The sequence below is a fragment of the Monodon monoceros genome, unplaced genomic scaffold (assembly GCF_005190385.1).
Source record: "Monodon monoceros isolate NGI ecotype Baffin Bay Population unplaced genomic scaffold, NGI_Narwhal_1 Super_Scaffold_4, whole genome shotgun sequence".
Classification (NCBI taxonomy): Eukaryota; Metazoa; Chordata; class Mammalia; order Artiodactyla; family Monodontidae; genus Monodon; species Monodon monoceros.
Window position 1 is genome coordinate 13,756,603 of NW_021703781.1, and position 17,245 is coordinate 13,773,847.

Consider the following 17,245-nt stretch of genomic DNA (forward strand, 5'->3'; position numbering starts at 1 on the left):
ATTTTTTTGGAAGTACAACTCACCAGCACCAGATATGCTGTCAGTAAATGTACTGCTGGCTTCCAAGAATGGCTTTGTTGGTAGAGACAGCTCTCATCTAAAGCACGGGGGCTGGTGTGCGTCTGGAGTTTTAGGATTTGGGTTCTCTCAGGAAGTGTGCGGCCCTTAGCTGGCAAGGAGAGGGCAGGTTTAGGTGGGTCCAGGGCAGCTAGGAGGAGGTGGGGAAGAGTTAAAGGCCAGAGCCACGCCCCCCTGACCCCACCACTCCATAAAGCATTTGTTTTCATTCAGCGGCCTAGCAAATGATTTGTCTTCTTGACCCTGTAGGAAAAAACAATGTAATCTGGGGACAAGAATATTTGCTCTCCCCAAAAGCCAGCCTTTCGGTCCCAAAGATTCACCTGGGGTCTTGTGGATCCAAAAAATCTCCAGTCGTATTACGGGGGCTCCCACCCCACACAGAGTCCTGCACGCTCCATTCCCCCAGGACTTTGAACGTCCGCTCTTCAGGGCATTTGTTCATTGCATGTGGGACAATCATGGTCCCACTGAGATGCCAGATACAATTACCCTAAGCAGGAACCAAAGGCTGTAGGTTTCCTGTCTCATTTCCCACAGCAAACTTAAGTCACTGGTGTGTGCTCCCAGAGCTCACAGGTAAGCAGGAAAGGTGAGTGCCGTTTTTCAGGTGCCCAGTGTGACAGGCATACATGTGGTCAGGTTGGCGGGCCCCAAGGAGGCCTATGTGGGCACCTGTATTTCCACTAGTCACTTGATTATTCAACAGTATATTAGGCAGTGCTGCCCCTGGATGGATACTGGGGCGGAGAAAAATGAATCTAACATGGTCCTGCCCTTAAGGACTCTCCAACTTCGTATAATAATAAGCTATGAGACACAGCTAAAGTACTAATAATACAGTGATACTTTCCATCAGAGAAGTTCAGAGGGGAGACTAAAAGAGGTATTTGAGTTTGAGGCTTTAGTGACTGGTGAGATTTACCTAACCATGCCTGAAACATCAGTGTACTTGCCTTTCTTAGGGACAAAAGCCTTTTTCTCTTGATCAGATTCCACTTAGAGTTTAAGTTTGTGCGACCAGACTGTTAGGTGTTAGTCTGTTCTAAATTTGCAATTCTCAGAATTTGCTGGGGAAGGACATGTGCCTCTCTGGGTTCTGAAAGCAGCTCAAAGAATGGAGAAGATAGACCCGATTTGGGGATGACTTACTGTCAGTTCCCGGAACCTTTGCCTTTATTCAAAACAGCCTGTTCAGTGCAAGTTCTCTCTATCCAAAAGGCCTTTGGGATTTGAAAGCTTTTCTGGAAATAAATGCCTTTTAGGTTTAAATGCTTTTTGCCAACATGTTAGGAAGGAACGATCACAGTAACAAGTCTTAGAACAGAGGCAAGATTGTTTTCTTCCTTTTAATGAAATGCTTCAGACCTTACCCCAAGTTCTGTGGGTTTCTGTCAGCTTTCTGCTCTGCTATTATTATGATAAGGGACTTGAAGGTACATCCTTCCCTCGAGGTCATTAAAGTCTCAGCCCTTGGGTCAGTTGTGGAAACACTTCTGTGCTACACTGCGTCCTCAAACCAAAATGGTCCCCACCCTGGCTCCAGGCCGAGCCTGGAAGGAAGGTGGCATCGGGCTCTGACAGGGGAACAGGAGGCCAGGATCCACAAAACAGGCCGGATGAAATCACCAACCCCGTGTGGTAGTCTCAGAGAGAGGCAAGCCCTGCCTGCCAGTCTGGCAACTCAAGCCAAGTCCTCCGAGCTCATCCCACACACCCCCGTGCTAGTCACTGCTGTGTGTTTACATGAGTAATGGAGCTGCCGGGGGAGGGGAGTTGTAAGCAGAGCGCTGAGCCTCGCAGCTCGCATTCGGAGGGAAGCTGACATCCACACCAAGTCAAGTCGAGACTTCAGGGACACAGGGCCGGGAAGCAGTCACATGCTGTAGCTTTCACGCGCACAGACATCAGGCAGATGTCTGTCGACTGGAATGGGTAATCGCCGCTTTCTCTTTGCTTGATTTTTTTGTTTGTGAGTTTGTTTACCTTTGATGATTCCAGGCTGGCTTTCTGAGATGGACTTTAAGACAAACGCTTTGGGGAAATGAGAGGAGAACGGATTTGGGAAAGGGGGGGGAGTCTGAGCCCCAAAGCCACTTTTTAAACTTTTGCCTGATCGTAAAGGCAGCTCTGCTTTATTGTGCTTTGTCAACAGCAAGACTGTTATCCACAGTAGAAAATCAAATTAGTGGGATTAATTGTGTTTGTTAAGAGGAGTACAGTGTACAGTGTCCTAAAAGCACTGGTTAGTGGCGCGACATGATTAAGATTAACAACAGTTAAGAGGGTTTGAGTTGTTCAGATTTTCCATGGTCATAATCATACCTTAAAGCAATAAAGAAGTGTGGGTACCTTGAAAGGTCCTAAAGAAATTGCTTGGGGTATAATTTGTTAGTTTGGAATTCTTCAAGGGCTAGTCGGTTAGTTGGTTTGTTTTATTTTTGCTTGACTCCGGTGACTGATGAAGTTAAATGTGAAAGCTGATGCCGGAGAGTCGTAGCACTCAATAAACAGCAGCCTTTTTTTTTTTTTTTTTTTTTTCTCCTTTCTGTATGGATCTTAAAGGGATTCAAACTCAGCATCCAAGATGAAATATAACTTTGATTTGTGTCTTGTCTATGGCTTTTAAAAAGTATAATCTCCACGGAATCAGGCTAACTCCAGTGTGATCTTTGGAAGTTATTTTAAATAACCCTCAAGATCTTCATAAAAAAAATACATTGAAAAGGAAAAGAGAACATGCTGACTTAAATGTATCTGCCAGATTTGTTGAGATTTGAAGCATGCTGGTCGCAATATTAATAGTAAATACATGGGATAATATTTTTCAGATTGTTATTTTGAATGCCTCTTTTTTTTTACAGCTCTCTCCTTACTTATTTGTATCATACTTTGAGAAAACACTCACGTCTCCACTTTTGAAGAGAGATGTTTTCAAACGTTACATTACTATGATACCATAATGGGCTGGCATATCATTTGGGTTTCTGAAAACAAGATGCAAAACAAAAAACAAAGAATGAGCCAGGCTCAGGGCTGTCTTTCAGCCCAACATGCTTCTTTGATAACAGTGGGGAAGTGCATTTTCCTTATCCTAACCCTTTAAAGCTGAGGGCTTCATTTTATTTATATTAATTAGACACGTTCAAGTGTAATAGATGAGCTTTGGGGAACATGGACAGAAGTGTACAGTCTACCAAGAGGCAGCCTTTCAGAGAGAGACGCCTAAAAGGAGGCTTGGCTACCACAGATGTGTATGTTTCTCTGAACAATTAGAGGGCGCCACTGGAGTTTTAACATCCTTGGTTTTTCATAAGGAAACCCACGCAAATGAAAATGTATCTCATCTGTTCTCCATTTGTTTTCAGCGCCAAATCTTAAAGGCAGACCACGCAAAAAGAAACCATGCCCACAGAGAAGAGATTCATTCAGTGGTGGTAAAGATTCCAACAACAATTCCGATGGCAAATCCGTTGCCAAGGTACAGTCATTCGGCTCCATGGTATTCGTTTTGCTGCATCTTTTTGTTTTCCCCTCTTCTCTTTCTCTCTCTGCTCCTGTGTCTTGGTGGCAGTATTCAATTCAGAGTCTGACTTTGCTATTCACAGCTCTCTGCTGTTCCTGTTCCCGCCACCTCCCCTCCCCTCCCCACCCCTCCCCTCCCCCGGGGGGTGGGGGTGGGGGTGGGGGTGGGGGTGGGGGAGGGGCAGTGCAGGCATTTTGATTAGTCAGCAGAAAGACTTCCCACCTCCCTGTCTGGCCTGTTGGGTAAAGGACAGATGATTAAGCGCCCACGTCACTGAGGCTGAGATTTCATAGTAGGTGACACAATGACATAGTTTACTCTGCTTGTATCAAAAATAGACAAGCTGAACCATCCTCTTTCTGAATGTATTCATCTAAATATGTTTCAGCGGTTAACAGAGGACGAAATTAGAAATGGCTAGAATTAATCTTTTTTCAAGTTACTTTTTTTTCAAAGTCACCTCTAATTTACCTTAGAATTAAAGACACGTAGCCCAGTACTTACGTGTATACATATACTCATATATAGATTTACATGTTTTTAAAGATCACTCTTGATGCAGAATGAAAGTCCAAATTCTAGACTCTTTTTCAGGCCCTGGGGCCTAAGCATTCTTTGGAATCTGGAAAGTGCATGCCTGAAGTATTTAGCACCATGAAGGGTGAAGTGTCACTTCATATTTTTAGGCTTATCTTTTTTTTTTTTTTTTTTTTTTTTTTTTTTACTTTTGTGGGCTTGGATCGTGTTTCCATGATTCCGTTTATGGGGTGTTTGCGTTTAGGTGTTGTTTCTGTGCCAAAGACAGCAGTAGCCCCTTTAGGACCTGAATTGAAGCCCGGATTTCAACTGATACCACGTTTCCAGATCCAAGGACTAAGCTTACGAAAATGGGAGCATTTTTAGTGAATTTGGAAGATCCTAAAGTAGGAAAACATGAATTCAGTTCTCTGTTGACCATCTACTATTTTTCTGCCATGGCCTCCTCTTCTCCTCCCAGTGAAAAGAAGCAAATCCCAGACATTCACATTCTGTAGCTTATCTTCAAGGATTATTTCATCAGGAAGTTCTGAGGACTTACGGGTTAAAATTTCTTCATGCTTCCAAGATTGCAAGGGGTTAAAAAGAGACCACCCAGTAGAAATGTGTTTTTTCTGGCTAAAAACAAATCTGCTTTTCCCTAAAGTTATTTTTGTTCTGTTCCTTTAACCTTCTGCCAAGTGAGTCTGTGTGGATACCAAAAATGAATTTTCTAGTAATTCGGACATCTTGGCCCTACAACTACCTATCTAGGGCTTCGACTTCTGTGGTCTTGAAGGATGTCAGCGGGAACAGTTTGTTCCCTGTGACATGGCTTGCAAGATACTGCAGAATGGAGTGAGAGGGTTTTAGGATCGTGGCATTCAGCAGAGCTTGTCCTGACAAAGTCTTGTGTTGGCGCCCTGCCCCATACCTCTAAGGTGACATCACGTGTTTATCCCAGCATGTTCTGCACCTGAGCCCAGCAGGAGGAAGCTCCTTCTCATGTCATTTGGAGCCACCACCAAAGAATGCCTCTGGGAGTTTTACAGAACTCATACAATTGATCTGAAAGAACAGCACCTCTAATATCTCCCTCCGTGGAAGGCAGCTCAGGACTCCTACTCGGACCCACAAAACTGAAGAGAACTGCAGTCTGTATTTGCTGTTCACTGACTTACCCTTCTCAGAAGGGACAGTAGTGAAGCCTGGGTTTTCTGAGTGACCTTCTCCACTTGATTTGCACCAGCACTGCCATTTAGAATCTTTACCAGAAGGAGGGTCATCCTTCCGTCATTCGTTTCAATGGTGACTTGATGAATGTCATGCTGCAATCAGCTCCCGGGGACTGGTTTAAACACCCTGCTCTTCTCGGAGTCTTGGATTACAGTCCTGCTTTGTCTGCTTCCAGTGGGTCTGGAAAGACCGCTTCACCTAGAAGAGAGAGACTGGTAGGTATGAAGTATGGCGGGCTTATCTGTTGGCACCAACAAATGGATGTAAAATCCCTGCTGAATGAACAGGCCACATCTGGGGCCGGGACAGCATTAAAAAGACGTGTGTGACTTAAAGTGGTCTTTTCTCATGAAACGCTACCGTAGAGGTTACAAGTCTGTGACCATCTGATCATTTGCTGAACTGGAAGCAACATTTCAGGTGACAGTTTGGCTTTATGACCAAGACTTGTGTGACTGTTTGTTTTTTTTTCAAAAGTGCCTCAAACAGACCATTTCTAACTGTGGATAAGTACCAGCTTCCTGCAGCTCCACGCAGCAGAGCTCTTAGAATAAGAACCCACTCACTTTGTTGTGTGCATGACTGGAAACGCAAGTCAAGTAATTTGCCTGTTGCTATCCAAAGGTTGCCCTCTTTCAGTGAGAACATGAAAACTAACTTTGCAAGACTCTGTTTTCCAAGGGACAGAGAATTTCATGGCTTTCCAACAATAGCAAAAGTCTCATGGAGAAGAGGCTACCAATTCTCTGAAGATGTCATGAATGTGTCCAACACAAATCCAGGTCTGGGGTAAAAAGCCCATTCATAATGCCGACCTATACAAGAGAAGTCTTCTCAGCCTGGCTCTCTAATGAAAGGCCTCCATTGATAAAAGGCAAATGACTTTTCACATCCTGTAAGCACTTTCCAAAGGCCAGAAGTACATTAACAGGTGGCTTATATTCTTGTATTCTTAAAGGAACATTAAAAAGGGAAACTGCAATAGGTTCTTCCCTTTAAATCACAAACATACTTTTGATACTTCACAAATGTGATACTTCCATTATTTTCAATATTTTTCATCCCATTTGGTTCGCAGAACTCACCCCAGGGATTATCCTTCTTGCTTTCCTGAGGAAGAAAATGAGGGTTTCCTAGGAAGTTAGTGACCAAATCGAAATTAGACTCTAGTTCCTTTCCTGCTGGTTCAGCGCATCCTGCTGCCCCAGTTGAAGGCTGAATTAGTTACAACTCAATCCAGTGAAAGGATGTGGTTAATATCAAATAGGTGGTGGTTCACTGAAAATGTTAAATGTGGATTCTTTAATTAGCACTTCTTCAATCACTTTGGAAACCCCAAAGCTCTTAGTGAACTCAACAAGTGTAAGGTGTTCAGGTCTGGGGGGGGGGGGGGGGGGGGGGGGGGGGGGGCGAACAGATCTAGTAATTAACTGTTACCATCAAAAGGCTGGGCTTTCTCAAGGTCAGCATGAAGACTAGCTCCCGTGTCATATCTCAGTAGCTTAAAACGCTGAGAATGTTTCCGGGAAGTGTGAAAAAAATGTAGAAAGGAACTTGGCCTGGTCCTATCCAGAAACAGAATAATACCCTAAAGGGCTCATTTATGTTAAGTGAAGAAACGCAGGAGCTAGTCTGAGAACAGAAACCACTGTTCATGTCTTACGAAGCCCCTGGCCCCCAAGAGAAGCCCCCTGACTTTCAGGATGCAGCTCAGTAGGTGGCAGCCCAGCATCACCTGGAGCCTCCCCTGTGATCATGGGGTCTGAATGACTTTGGGTCGGGTTTGTACACGCCCTCTGTGCTTTCCTTCTGTTTCTGGGTGTTTCTGCATGGGTGAGGCAGCTCCCTAGACACTGAGGGGCAAACCTCATACTCCCTTAACAGTGGCACTTCTGACCTAACAATATAAATAAGTGGCCCGTTATCACTGCAGATTTAAGACCTCAGCCTATTTTATATGCAAAACTGACACCTACTCCTGGTTTTAAAAGATGGGTTTGGAGTGTGGGAGACCTGAGTTCTCAACTCAGAGCTCTACCCGACACTAGCCACACACTAAAATACATACCGCTGAGCTTCAGTTTCCTTGACTGTAAAATGGGGCTCAAAACCTCCCTTTTATGATTCTTGTGAACATTAGGTAGACTGTGTGAAGCCCAGGGCGCGCTGTCGCTGCTCCATTGATACTGGTTTCCTTCCCTCTGCTCAACACACAATGGAAGGAATGGAGCCCTTTTACACTTTGGAAACCACCAAGTTTTATCTTCAACTTCTCATTTGATAAATCACATTTCTAAGCTGTAGGTTTTGTAATGCCTAGTGATAAGATATGGTCTTTAATTGGAAGTATGTTTTGACTATCAATTTAATATTTTTATGAGTGTCAGTAAAATACAGTGTTTAAAACCACAAGCCATCGAGTGAGACTACCTGGGTTCAAATTCCAGACTCGCCACTTACTAACCTGGACATGATCTTGTGATCTTGGATGTGTTACCCATCCTCTCTCTACCTCAGTTTCCTCCTCCCTCATAGAGTAATAACCTGCCGCATTAGGGTTGTGAGCATGAAATGAGATAGGGCCCAAACAGGGCTTAGAATAGAGCCTGGCTACATAGTAAGCACTCAAAAAAGGCCAGAGAGCAAGACAGATTAGAACTGGAGTGATTTTATGATTTTAAAGAGCCGTTAAATGATAGATTTCATCAGAACTTTAGACTCAACAATCTGAAATTTGACAGTGAAAAATGATGACAATATAAAGTTTCCCAGGATGCTTGCCTTAATATAATGTTACCAAGTACTAAGGTTTGAAAATACTGTAAGAAGAAATCCTATATGGAAAAATGTTTTCATCCCACTTCCACTGATCTTTAAAAATTAAAATCTTATCTAGAGGCCCAGTTGATTGAGCTGTGCAGGAAGTTTTATTTTTTTCCAGGACTCTATAAAGATATTAAACTAGTGTGTCCATTTGAGAGAATAAACAATAAAGAAGACCCTTGCAGAGGAGGCGTTTGTTTCCCTTTAATAAATAAATGTAGCCTTTTATGTTCTTAGAGGAGAGGTTCCCCTTTAGTAAATAAGTGAGGCCTTTTATGTTCTTAGCGCTTGGGAAGGAGACTCTGAAGGGAAAGAATAAGAGGGGTCAGAAATCTGAAATGGAAAACCTTGTTGAATGTGTGGGACATTTTAATTCGTACCATTTCCTGGGCAATCATCCTCTTCTCTCAGACGTTAGATCGGGAGATGTAACGAATATTGGAATGTACACATTCCCCATGGGCTCACTTGAACTCGCAGCTTGACCCTTTGTACTTCCCCCTTTGACAATTAAAATAGCTCAGCAGCTCAGCCGTTACATTTAACAACCATCAAAGGCCTCTTGTAGAACGTGGCAGCGAGGAGGGAACATGAGGTTGGCCGTTCGGTGTGGCAAGCTCCATATTTGCCTGGAGCATGGAGGGAAGAACATCTGGCCCATGTACTGTCATTTATTTATTAATTATGGAGCTTTTCACTTACTCTTCTTGGGTTTTTAGCTGACCTCTACTTTTTCTTTTGTGGCAACTTAACATCTATGAGATTCTCAGAGCTGACTGAAAAGCGAGACACCCTCCTTAAGGAGTGGGGTGTTTTGTTTCCTACTGAGGGTGTATCTGGGCATCACCCTCGGGTGACAGATAGCAGAGACCTTGCTGGTATTCCTGATGCCAACATCTGCCAGCATTGACCTGTTTTTCCAGTTTGCTGGGAAGAGTGGCAACAAGATAAGTTTACTATGAAGAAATACACTTGCCTTTCATTTTGATACAAAATGCGAAACATGGGACTGTTATTAAGAACGTTCCTTGAATGATAGTAACAGATGGTGCCCCTTAGGTAAATAACGTGTATAAAGAGACAGGAGAATGGTCCTAGTAGATGCAAACACTGTTTCTGGTTTCATATCAACATATTTGTAAGGAGTCTAAAAGAGGTTGGCACAGTTTGGCAAACCATGGCCCACTGGCCACCTGTTTCTATAAATAAAATTTTATTGGAACACAACCTCACCCATTCATTTACATTTTGTCTGGGATGGCTCTCGGTGCTAGGGTTGAGTAGCTGTGACCAAGACAATAGTGCCCAAAAGCCTACCATAGTTACTATCCGGCCCTTCACAGAAATTTACCATCTCCTGGTCTAAGACGATTCATATCCAGTGGTGCCTCTAAGAGCTATTTCAGGGCAAGGGTAGTTTACTGGTTCCTGTCCTAGCTATGTCTTTGTAAGTGTTCCAGAGCTGTGCTTGATTTGATGTGGCATATTTTTTTCCCTTTTCCAGGTGAAATGTGAGGCCAGGTCAGCCTTGACCAAGCCGAAGAATAACCATAATAACTGTAAAAAAGTCTCCAATGAAGAAAAACCAAAGGTTGGAATTGGTGAAGAGTGCAGGGCAGATGAGCAGGCCTTCCTGGTGGCACTTTATAAATACATGAAAGAAAGGAAGACGCCAATAGAACGAATACCGTATTTAGGTTTTAAACAGAGTAAGTATACTTGTTTTCATTTCTGAAATATCAAAACCGCTCAGATTCTTTGAATTGGGGGAAAAAAATTTTGACTCAGGATTATGTTGAAATCCTATTCTGGAGATGATGTTCTCTGTTTGTACTAAATCTACAAATCATCCAGGCCAGGAATTTTTCCCCCTGCCTCCTTCCTCGATATTGTTCCCTTCTGGGGCAGTTGCAGTGAGATATTTATAGGCTCGAATCCACTGATTATGACTGGAAATAGACATGTTGAAAGTTCCTCATTTTCTGTTTTGTCAGTCTTGAGTGTCTGTAACGCCTTTCTTCTGAGATAATAATATGACGTAGCTTTATCAGGCACAGATGTTGCCTGAAGAGACAGCTTTTAAAAGGAGGACATTAAAAGATGGACAAAACAACCACAAAGAGAAAACATATTTCCTAAGCCCCAAATTTGTTAGGAGATAACAAAAACCTGATGACTTCAGAGGAAACAAGAAATACACAAATTTGAACCCAGGGCCCAATTTTGAATTACTTTGACATGTACATGTAAGCGTCATCATATATTTTAAAGTAGAACAGGGAGCTCTTAGCTGAGCAGAATTCCTTATAAAAAGAGAAGAAACCCAGACCCTGTCCTGATTTCACAACTGAATATATATACTGCCTCTGTCTGGACTTCGTGGCACACAAAGCGATGAGCCCCTGGCTTGAAAAATAGTATTTTCTCCAAATGTATCTTCCTAGATTAAAACCATGTGTCATTTTGATGAAGAATGTCAAACCTGTATGTTTTACATAACAATTTACATACCTAATGGCAACTGGCACTGATTGCAAGAGAACACTTGCAGCTATTATAAACTTATATAACTACGAATGATTACAATGTTTGTCTGAAAACTGGTTGCTTGAAATAGAAGTAAAATTAATGTACTATGAACAGCTTTGTTGCATTATGCATTGGTTCAGATTAAATCAAGGCTGAGGCAGGGCTCTTGATAGCTTTGAAATAGTGCAGGGTTCAATGAGGCTTTTCGAACGTGTTGTGTCAAAGAGCCTTTTTTTTTTTTTTTTTTAATTTTAATTTTATTCTTCATTTCCTTTACCAAGGAATTACTTGAAGTTCAATTTTCCCCTCTTGTGAAAGAATCAAATCCGTAGCAGTCCCATTCCATGGTATTTAGTACAAATGAACAGGGTTGCTAGCAATTTGGCATAGATGTTTAATAGCATAAACACATGCATGTCCTGAGAAGAGAAAATTGTTTTTAAAAATACATATGTGCAACATCACACAGGCAAGTTAGGGGACTGAGTGGACAAATGACTCAATTGCTCTGTGAACCAGTATCTTCCCTTCCTTTGATCTGTTGTATCACTGCAGCCTTTGATCTGTTGTATCACTGCAGCCTCAAGGGTGAAATATCTATTTCCCTGCTCAGTGCAAGGTGCCATGTGCTAGTGAAATATGCTATGAGCTTTTAATATAGTGCTACCATCAGACATTCTATTAAGAAGCTAATCATATATTAAAGTGGCTGTTAATTTATTGATTATGGAGAGTTCTTATCTGAAGGAGGCATTATATATTACCCTTTAGTCAATGGCTTCTTTCTAAGGGTCCTACAAGAACAGCCCCCATTTTGAAATCCCCCTCTTTTACCAAGGAGGCTGTAACTTAGCTTCCCTTGGTCTGCTGATGGCAATAGGACTAAAAATTGTGTTTTTCCTTTATCCTAAAAGTAGAACTATTTCCGTATTTGTGACTGTTTCTTTTTTAAGAAATATTTTAAGTGGTACTAATATATCCTGTTGTTGAACACTCTTTGGCAAATTGTTTCCTAAGAACTTAGCTCTCTGGGTTACTGTTAGTATTTCTTTGTTTTTTTTTTTTTTTCTCTTTCTCATTGAAAAAACAAAGCAAAATGTTTTAATTGACATTTCTTGGAAATATGTTAATGCAATGCTTATCTAAATACTTATTGTCCCTCTAACAGTTAACCTTTGGACTATGTTTCAAGCTGCTCAAAAACTGGGAGGATATGAAACAGTAAGTGTTTAAGCGACTTAAATGAAATAGTTTTGCAATCCAACCCCCCACCCGCACCCTGCTGTGACCAAAATGGAGAAAACGCAAAAAGCAAACCATCGCTGACTTACCTTTTCAAATGGCTCTACACTTTTGGGGGTTTATTGGGCCGCTTTTGGAAACAGTCCCAATTAGTTCCAGGTTTGGCAAAATTGTAAACTTGTCGTAAAAACTACAAGTGGAAAACATATGTAACTCTCCCCTGTCAGGGAAATTAGTTGGGTCTGTAATTTTTTCCCATGTTGAGAAAGGGCTATTATTGTACAACAAGCCAAGATTGCATAAAAGAAATTTCCCTTGGCAACATACCTGACATCTGTTCATGTCTAATATGGGAAATGTATTAAAGGCTTTCAAAAGTAATCAGTATTGGCCATTAAGGAATAGAATGCAGCAGAATCTCCTCTCATTCTAGGGCAAAGCAGCTTTATTAGACAAGGGTCAGTGCCACATAAACAGGAAGTTATCAAACTTATTCAGAACAGGCTCTGACACTCTTTATCAGCTAATTCTAACTGACAGGAACGGGTTATTTTTAGCTCACAGGAAAATCTGATGGCCAGGGAGGTTTACAGCATGTATTTTGAACTGATAAAATGTTAGAGCAACAGACTCAGATTAAAATCTTGAAAGAAGAAGAGAGAGCTGCACTAATACAGCACGCAGAGATGACATCTGTAATAAAATCAAGTGACACAGGAAGATGTCGTCACTGGAAAGATTTTCTCCTCCACACAATGATCAGATTGAGTTGTGCAGGTTCTTCTACAATTGAAGAAGAAATTGTTTTTTTTCTTTCCTCACAGAGTAACCTGGGGTATATCCCTGTATCGGTAGTAAAATGACAGTAAGAGACACAGAGTCAAGAAAATGAAATTCATTTCAACCCAAAATAACGAGTGTTTCTTGCCAGATGTAGCATATTGTTCCACAAACTAATGTAAGGGTGTGATGTCAGGGGCTTGGGATGGGAAAAGACAGCAAGTGTTATGTGACTCATGTAATCTGGTATTAATGTAGAGATACCTGCTGTGAGTTCTGACTAAGAATTCTTTGATGTGAGTCTATATACATGTAAAATGCTTATTTAATATATGGGCATACATAGATTTTTATAAGGAAATCGAATACTCATATGAACTACATTTAAAGGTGCATTTCATAGACATGAATTTGCTTAAAATACTTGTTTTACCAAATGCCCTATTGAAAAATAAATAATGTAATTTTTCACTTGGTTGGATCTGTTGATAGGACAGGGAGTTTGACTCCTTCCCACTGTGGCTCATAGTTTTGCAAAATCTTGAGCTAATTATAGCTTTTGTGCATGTGAAAAAGCTGATAACTTATTCAGTGTTAGTCTCATAAATTTAGGAGTCATCCCCATAGCCTAGACTTTTAAGCCTAACCTTTAAAGTTCAGAGTAGGAATACACATTCTTATGGACCGTGACTGCAGGCAGTTACATGATATTGCACAACATTATGAATGTCTTTTTAAACCCAGGAATTTTTTGTTATTCACTGATAGGGAGAGTGCCAGTAAATTTCACAGAATCAGTTTTTCCTGCTTTTGTATCTTCTGTATTTGCACAAGGATTTTTTTTTTCTTTTAACATGCAATAGCAGAGTGGTGTAGAAAATACAAAAGAAACTTCTGATGAGTCTCAAGGCATTTGCAATACTCTTTGAACAAACAGTGATTATTCTTCTTCTGTTGAATGAACGAATGAATGAATGAATCACACAATCAGCAGATCACCTGACCACATATTTACTGAGTGTCTTATGTGTATAAGGTATTGTGTTAAGACACTCTGGGAGACATAAAAATATCTAGGCCAGGGGTTCCAGTTGCTTACCATCCAGGAAAGGCAGTAATTATAAAACAAGGTGGAAAAAAAGATCAGTGCCCGGTTCAGGTAAAGTACTTCCTCATTTAGAGATGGGGAAGAAAGACTTGTGGCTCTGATGCCAGTTGAGCAGAATTTTGGAGAACGGATGGAATTTAGACATGAAAGATCATGACCTTCTTGGAAGAGAAAATCAGATGGGGAAACAAACTATGTAGGTAGAATAAAGTTGGGTATAGAGAGTTTGTAACTTAAAGTAGAGTCACTAGGTGGTGGGGATAAGTGACCGTGAAGGGGAATCCAGAGAGCAGGATGCACCCGAGGGAAGAAGGCCCTTGGATGCTAGGCAGTGAGGGATGGGGCTGGGGGCGATGAAGATCGATAACAAGTTAAATGTTCTGTTTTGCCACTTACTCTTCCTGCCCTGCGTTGTGCTGGATGGAGTGGAGGAGAGAGTGACTGGGATGGGTGAACGTGGCAAGACCAGACGGGCATCTGCTTTCCATCTGGTTATGTGTTTCACGTCTCTTCAGCCAAGTCACAAAGAGGACAGGTGACCTGTGGGGTGGCCCTTTTCCTCCTTCCCTCTCCACTCACCCTTCAACTTCTTCATCCTTTGGCGGGTCCCTGCCACAGATTACAATACGCCGTATTTTTTCATCTCATCTCAAGCAGTGAATCTACGTGGCTATCTCACTGTAAAATCTATTTGGGGCCATAAACTGAATGAAGCCAACTGGTGGGATTTTTCCTGCCTTCTTTCTTTCCTTCTTTCCCTCCTTCCTTCCTTCCTTTTTAAAAAATGCCTCATACTACCTGTTGGCCCTGCAGGCACTTAAGTTTGCCACTCCTGTTTCTACCTTTAAGCTTTTGAACCTGTGAAGTACAGAAAACATTTTTCTCTAGTATATTTTGACTAATAAAAGTCTGAGATGCTCAGTGAGGATTCAGTTTTGAAGTCACTCCAGGAGATGTATGAATGATATCCACAGTCTGAGGACTTAACCTTGTCATCGCAGCGTTACTAGAGGATACTTATCTGTGAGATTATCTGATGTCGGAAGCAAGTGTAGACTTGTCATTTAGAGCTCAAAAGAGATCTTAGAATCTTCCAGATCAGTGAAGAAGATTCTAAAGGCTTCCCAGAAGCTACTCAAGAACCGGGGCTCAGATTTTCAATGGGGAACTTTAAAGTATAAGTAGTTTTCTAAGTCTCTGAGATATTAACTCTGGGGTGGGGCCTGGCCTGAGAATTTGAGAATCCTTTTTTTTTTTTAAGCTGCCCAGATTATGTTAATTCAAAGCTAATGGTAACAGTGATTACTAGACCTCACAACTCCTGGCTTCAGAAGCCCCCATCTAAGTCAAGTATCAAAGATTAGAATATTGTCTTCATGCTAGTACTAAATAAACACGATAAACATGCCACAGTATTAACATTCCTTGGCTCAGAAGTAGCACAAAGTTTCCAACGAATATTTTTCTGTTTGGTGAAGTGGCAATCTAAATTGGGACTCAATAAGCCATTTTCATTTTGAATAAGGAAAAGTGTAGCCCCCTAACTTTATTTTTCGCAAATTGGCCTTTATGCAGAAAAAGATCCTTGCCCTGCTCCAGATGAAACTAAAGCACAGGGAGATGAAATGAGTTGAATGGGGTCACCATGGCATTCTTCACATTCTGAATTGCTGAGAATTTTGTGCATAATTACTTCAACCTCCATAGTATCACTGGGAAGAAAGAGATTTATAAATTCTTTGTGCCTTCCATTCCCAGCAGTCTCTTATGTATCTTTTTATGTATTTGGGGTGATGTTTTGGAAAAAAAAAAAAAGATCTAATAACCTACCTTCATTGGTAGCATCTTTCAGTCACTTCTTTGTACTTAATACGAACCTCACCAGATATACTAACTATTAGCTGAGATTTTCTGATTCTTGAGAAAAATGTGTGACCTTAGAAGATGGGTCAGGAAGTCTGGAAGATGTAAATACTCAGTAATAGTAAAAAATTGCAAGTTTAAAATGTGTAGATATATTTCTTCTGCTGTTAACTTGTGATTGGATAAAGACATCTCTCTGGAATTCCTTCTGGTTATAAAAAGAGGCCATCTTAATTGGCTTGTTTTTGTTTGTGGTTATAAACTATTCCAAACCTTCTGGTTCGAATTGAGGATTACGGATTATTTCATTTTAGTCCTTCACAACCCTCAAATTGAATTAAAAAAAAAAAAAGAGCACAAGTTCTATTTTAAGCCTTTACAGCATTCAACTAATGGCTATATTCTGTTCTCTTGGCCTCTTCTGCCTCTGCTAGAAATGTATATTGTGTCTCTGCACCCCTAGGTTTAGAGATCATAAATGTATTGAATGGATTTGATTTCCTAAAGAACAGTATACTGGCATTTTGATTGGTTGGCAATGAGGACCCTTCTTTAACAGTCGTATATCCAATTTCTCCTTCCAAACATTTGAGAGTCTGGGTCACCTGCAGTGGAAGAGGCAGAACTGAATCAAGTTTTGCTGATGAGCTAAGGAGGTCTTCACTTCAGTGTCTGGCGAAGCAATTAAAGCTTGCAGAGTAGCTTGGGGTATTACCAGGATGCAGCGTGTTGATGATGGTTTGCTAAAGTGATTTCCATTTGGCTAAACATTTGATGGCGAGCCAGAAGCAATATTTGGAGAGAGGTTGAGTCGGGAAATGGGTCTTGAGTAAATCTTATCCTAGAGGCAGAGGACCATGCAAGTGCTGCCTTCTAAGAATGTCAGCTCACAGCCCCGCCTCGCCCCATGGGTGAGACCGGACCATTACTTCCCAACTGCAAGAAGTCACTTGTCTTCTTGCTGGAAGGATTAGGCTTTGACATCAGATTCTGGCTTTGACATCATTTCAAGGCATCCTCTGAATCTAACCCTAGTTCTCTGGACGGACAAAGCCTCTCGCTTAATTCAAAATTCTCGAGGCCAAAGATGATGTCATATCGCTTTGAAAGGCTCCGGTTCCTGGAGTACTACCAGGAAAAAACAGTCATCTTCCTTGAATTCAGTCCACCCTCAAGGTGTCCTGAGGAAAAAGGCTTTCTCACAGCAGCTGGGGCAACACTGCTCGCAGGCAAACTCTCCTTCTGACTTCATAACGTCCTACACATTCTTACAGTTAATACAATAGTGGAAGCACTGTTGTCCTAAAAGATTTCTGATGACTGTTTCCTCACCAGTCAACAAAAATACCAAAATTATTTCATCCTAGTGACCTCAAAGGTAGGAAAATAAAGCCTCCAAGACTGTATCTTGGGTTAAATAGTTCTCCAATTTTTTTTAAAGTGACAGACTATTTTTTTTTTTTTGCGGTACGCGGGCCTCTCACTGCTGTGGCCTCTCCCGTTGCGGAGCACAGGCTCCGGACGCGCAGGCTCAGCGGCCACGG

The 17,245-nt window shown here is 41.5% G+C and overlaps 1 protein-coding gene across 3 annotated transcripts in view; it reads left to right on the top strand.

Moving 5' to 3' along the window:
- The window catches only part of ARID5B (AT-rich interaction domain 5B), a 189,161-nt gene that overhangs the window by 140,340 nt on the left and 31,576 nt on the right, over nucleotides 1–17,245 (top strand). For 2 of the 3 annotated variants that reach the window (XM_029245550.1, XM_029245551.1), the window contains 3 exons: nucleotides 3,447–3,559; nucleotides 9,684–9,888; nucleotides 11,877–11,929. In XM_029245550.1, the coding sequence (XP_029101383.1) occupies nucleotides 3,447–3,559; nucleotides 9,684–9,888; nucleotides 11,877–11,929 (371 nt within the window). Of the gene's footprint in view, nucleotides 1–1,738; nucleotides 2,014–3,446; nucleotides 3,560–9,683; nucleotides 9,889–11,876; nucleotides 11,930–17,245 lie in introns of those variants that run through there. The other variant, XM_029245552.1, reaches the window with a different exon arrangement.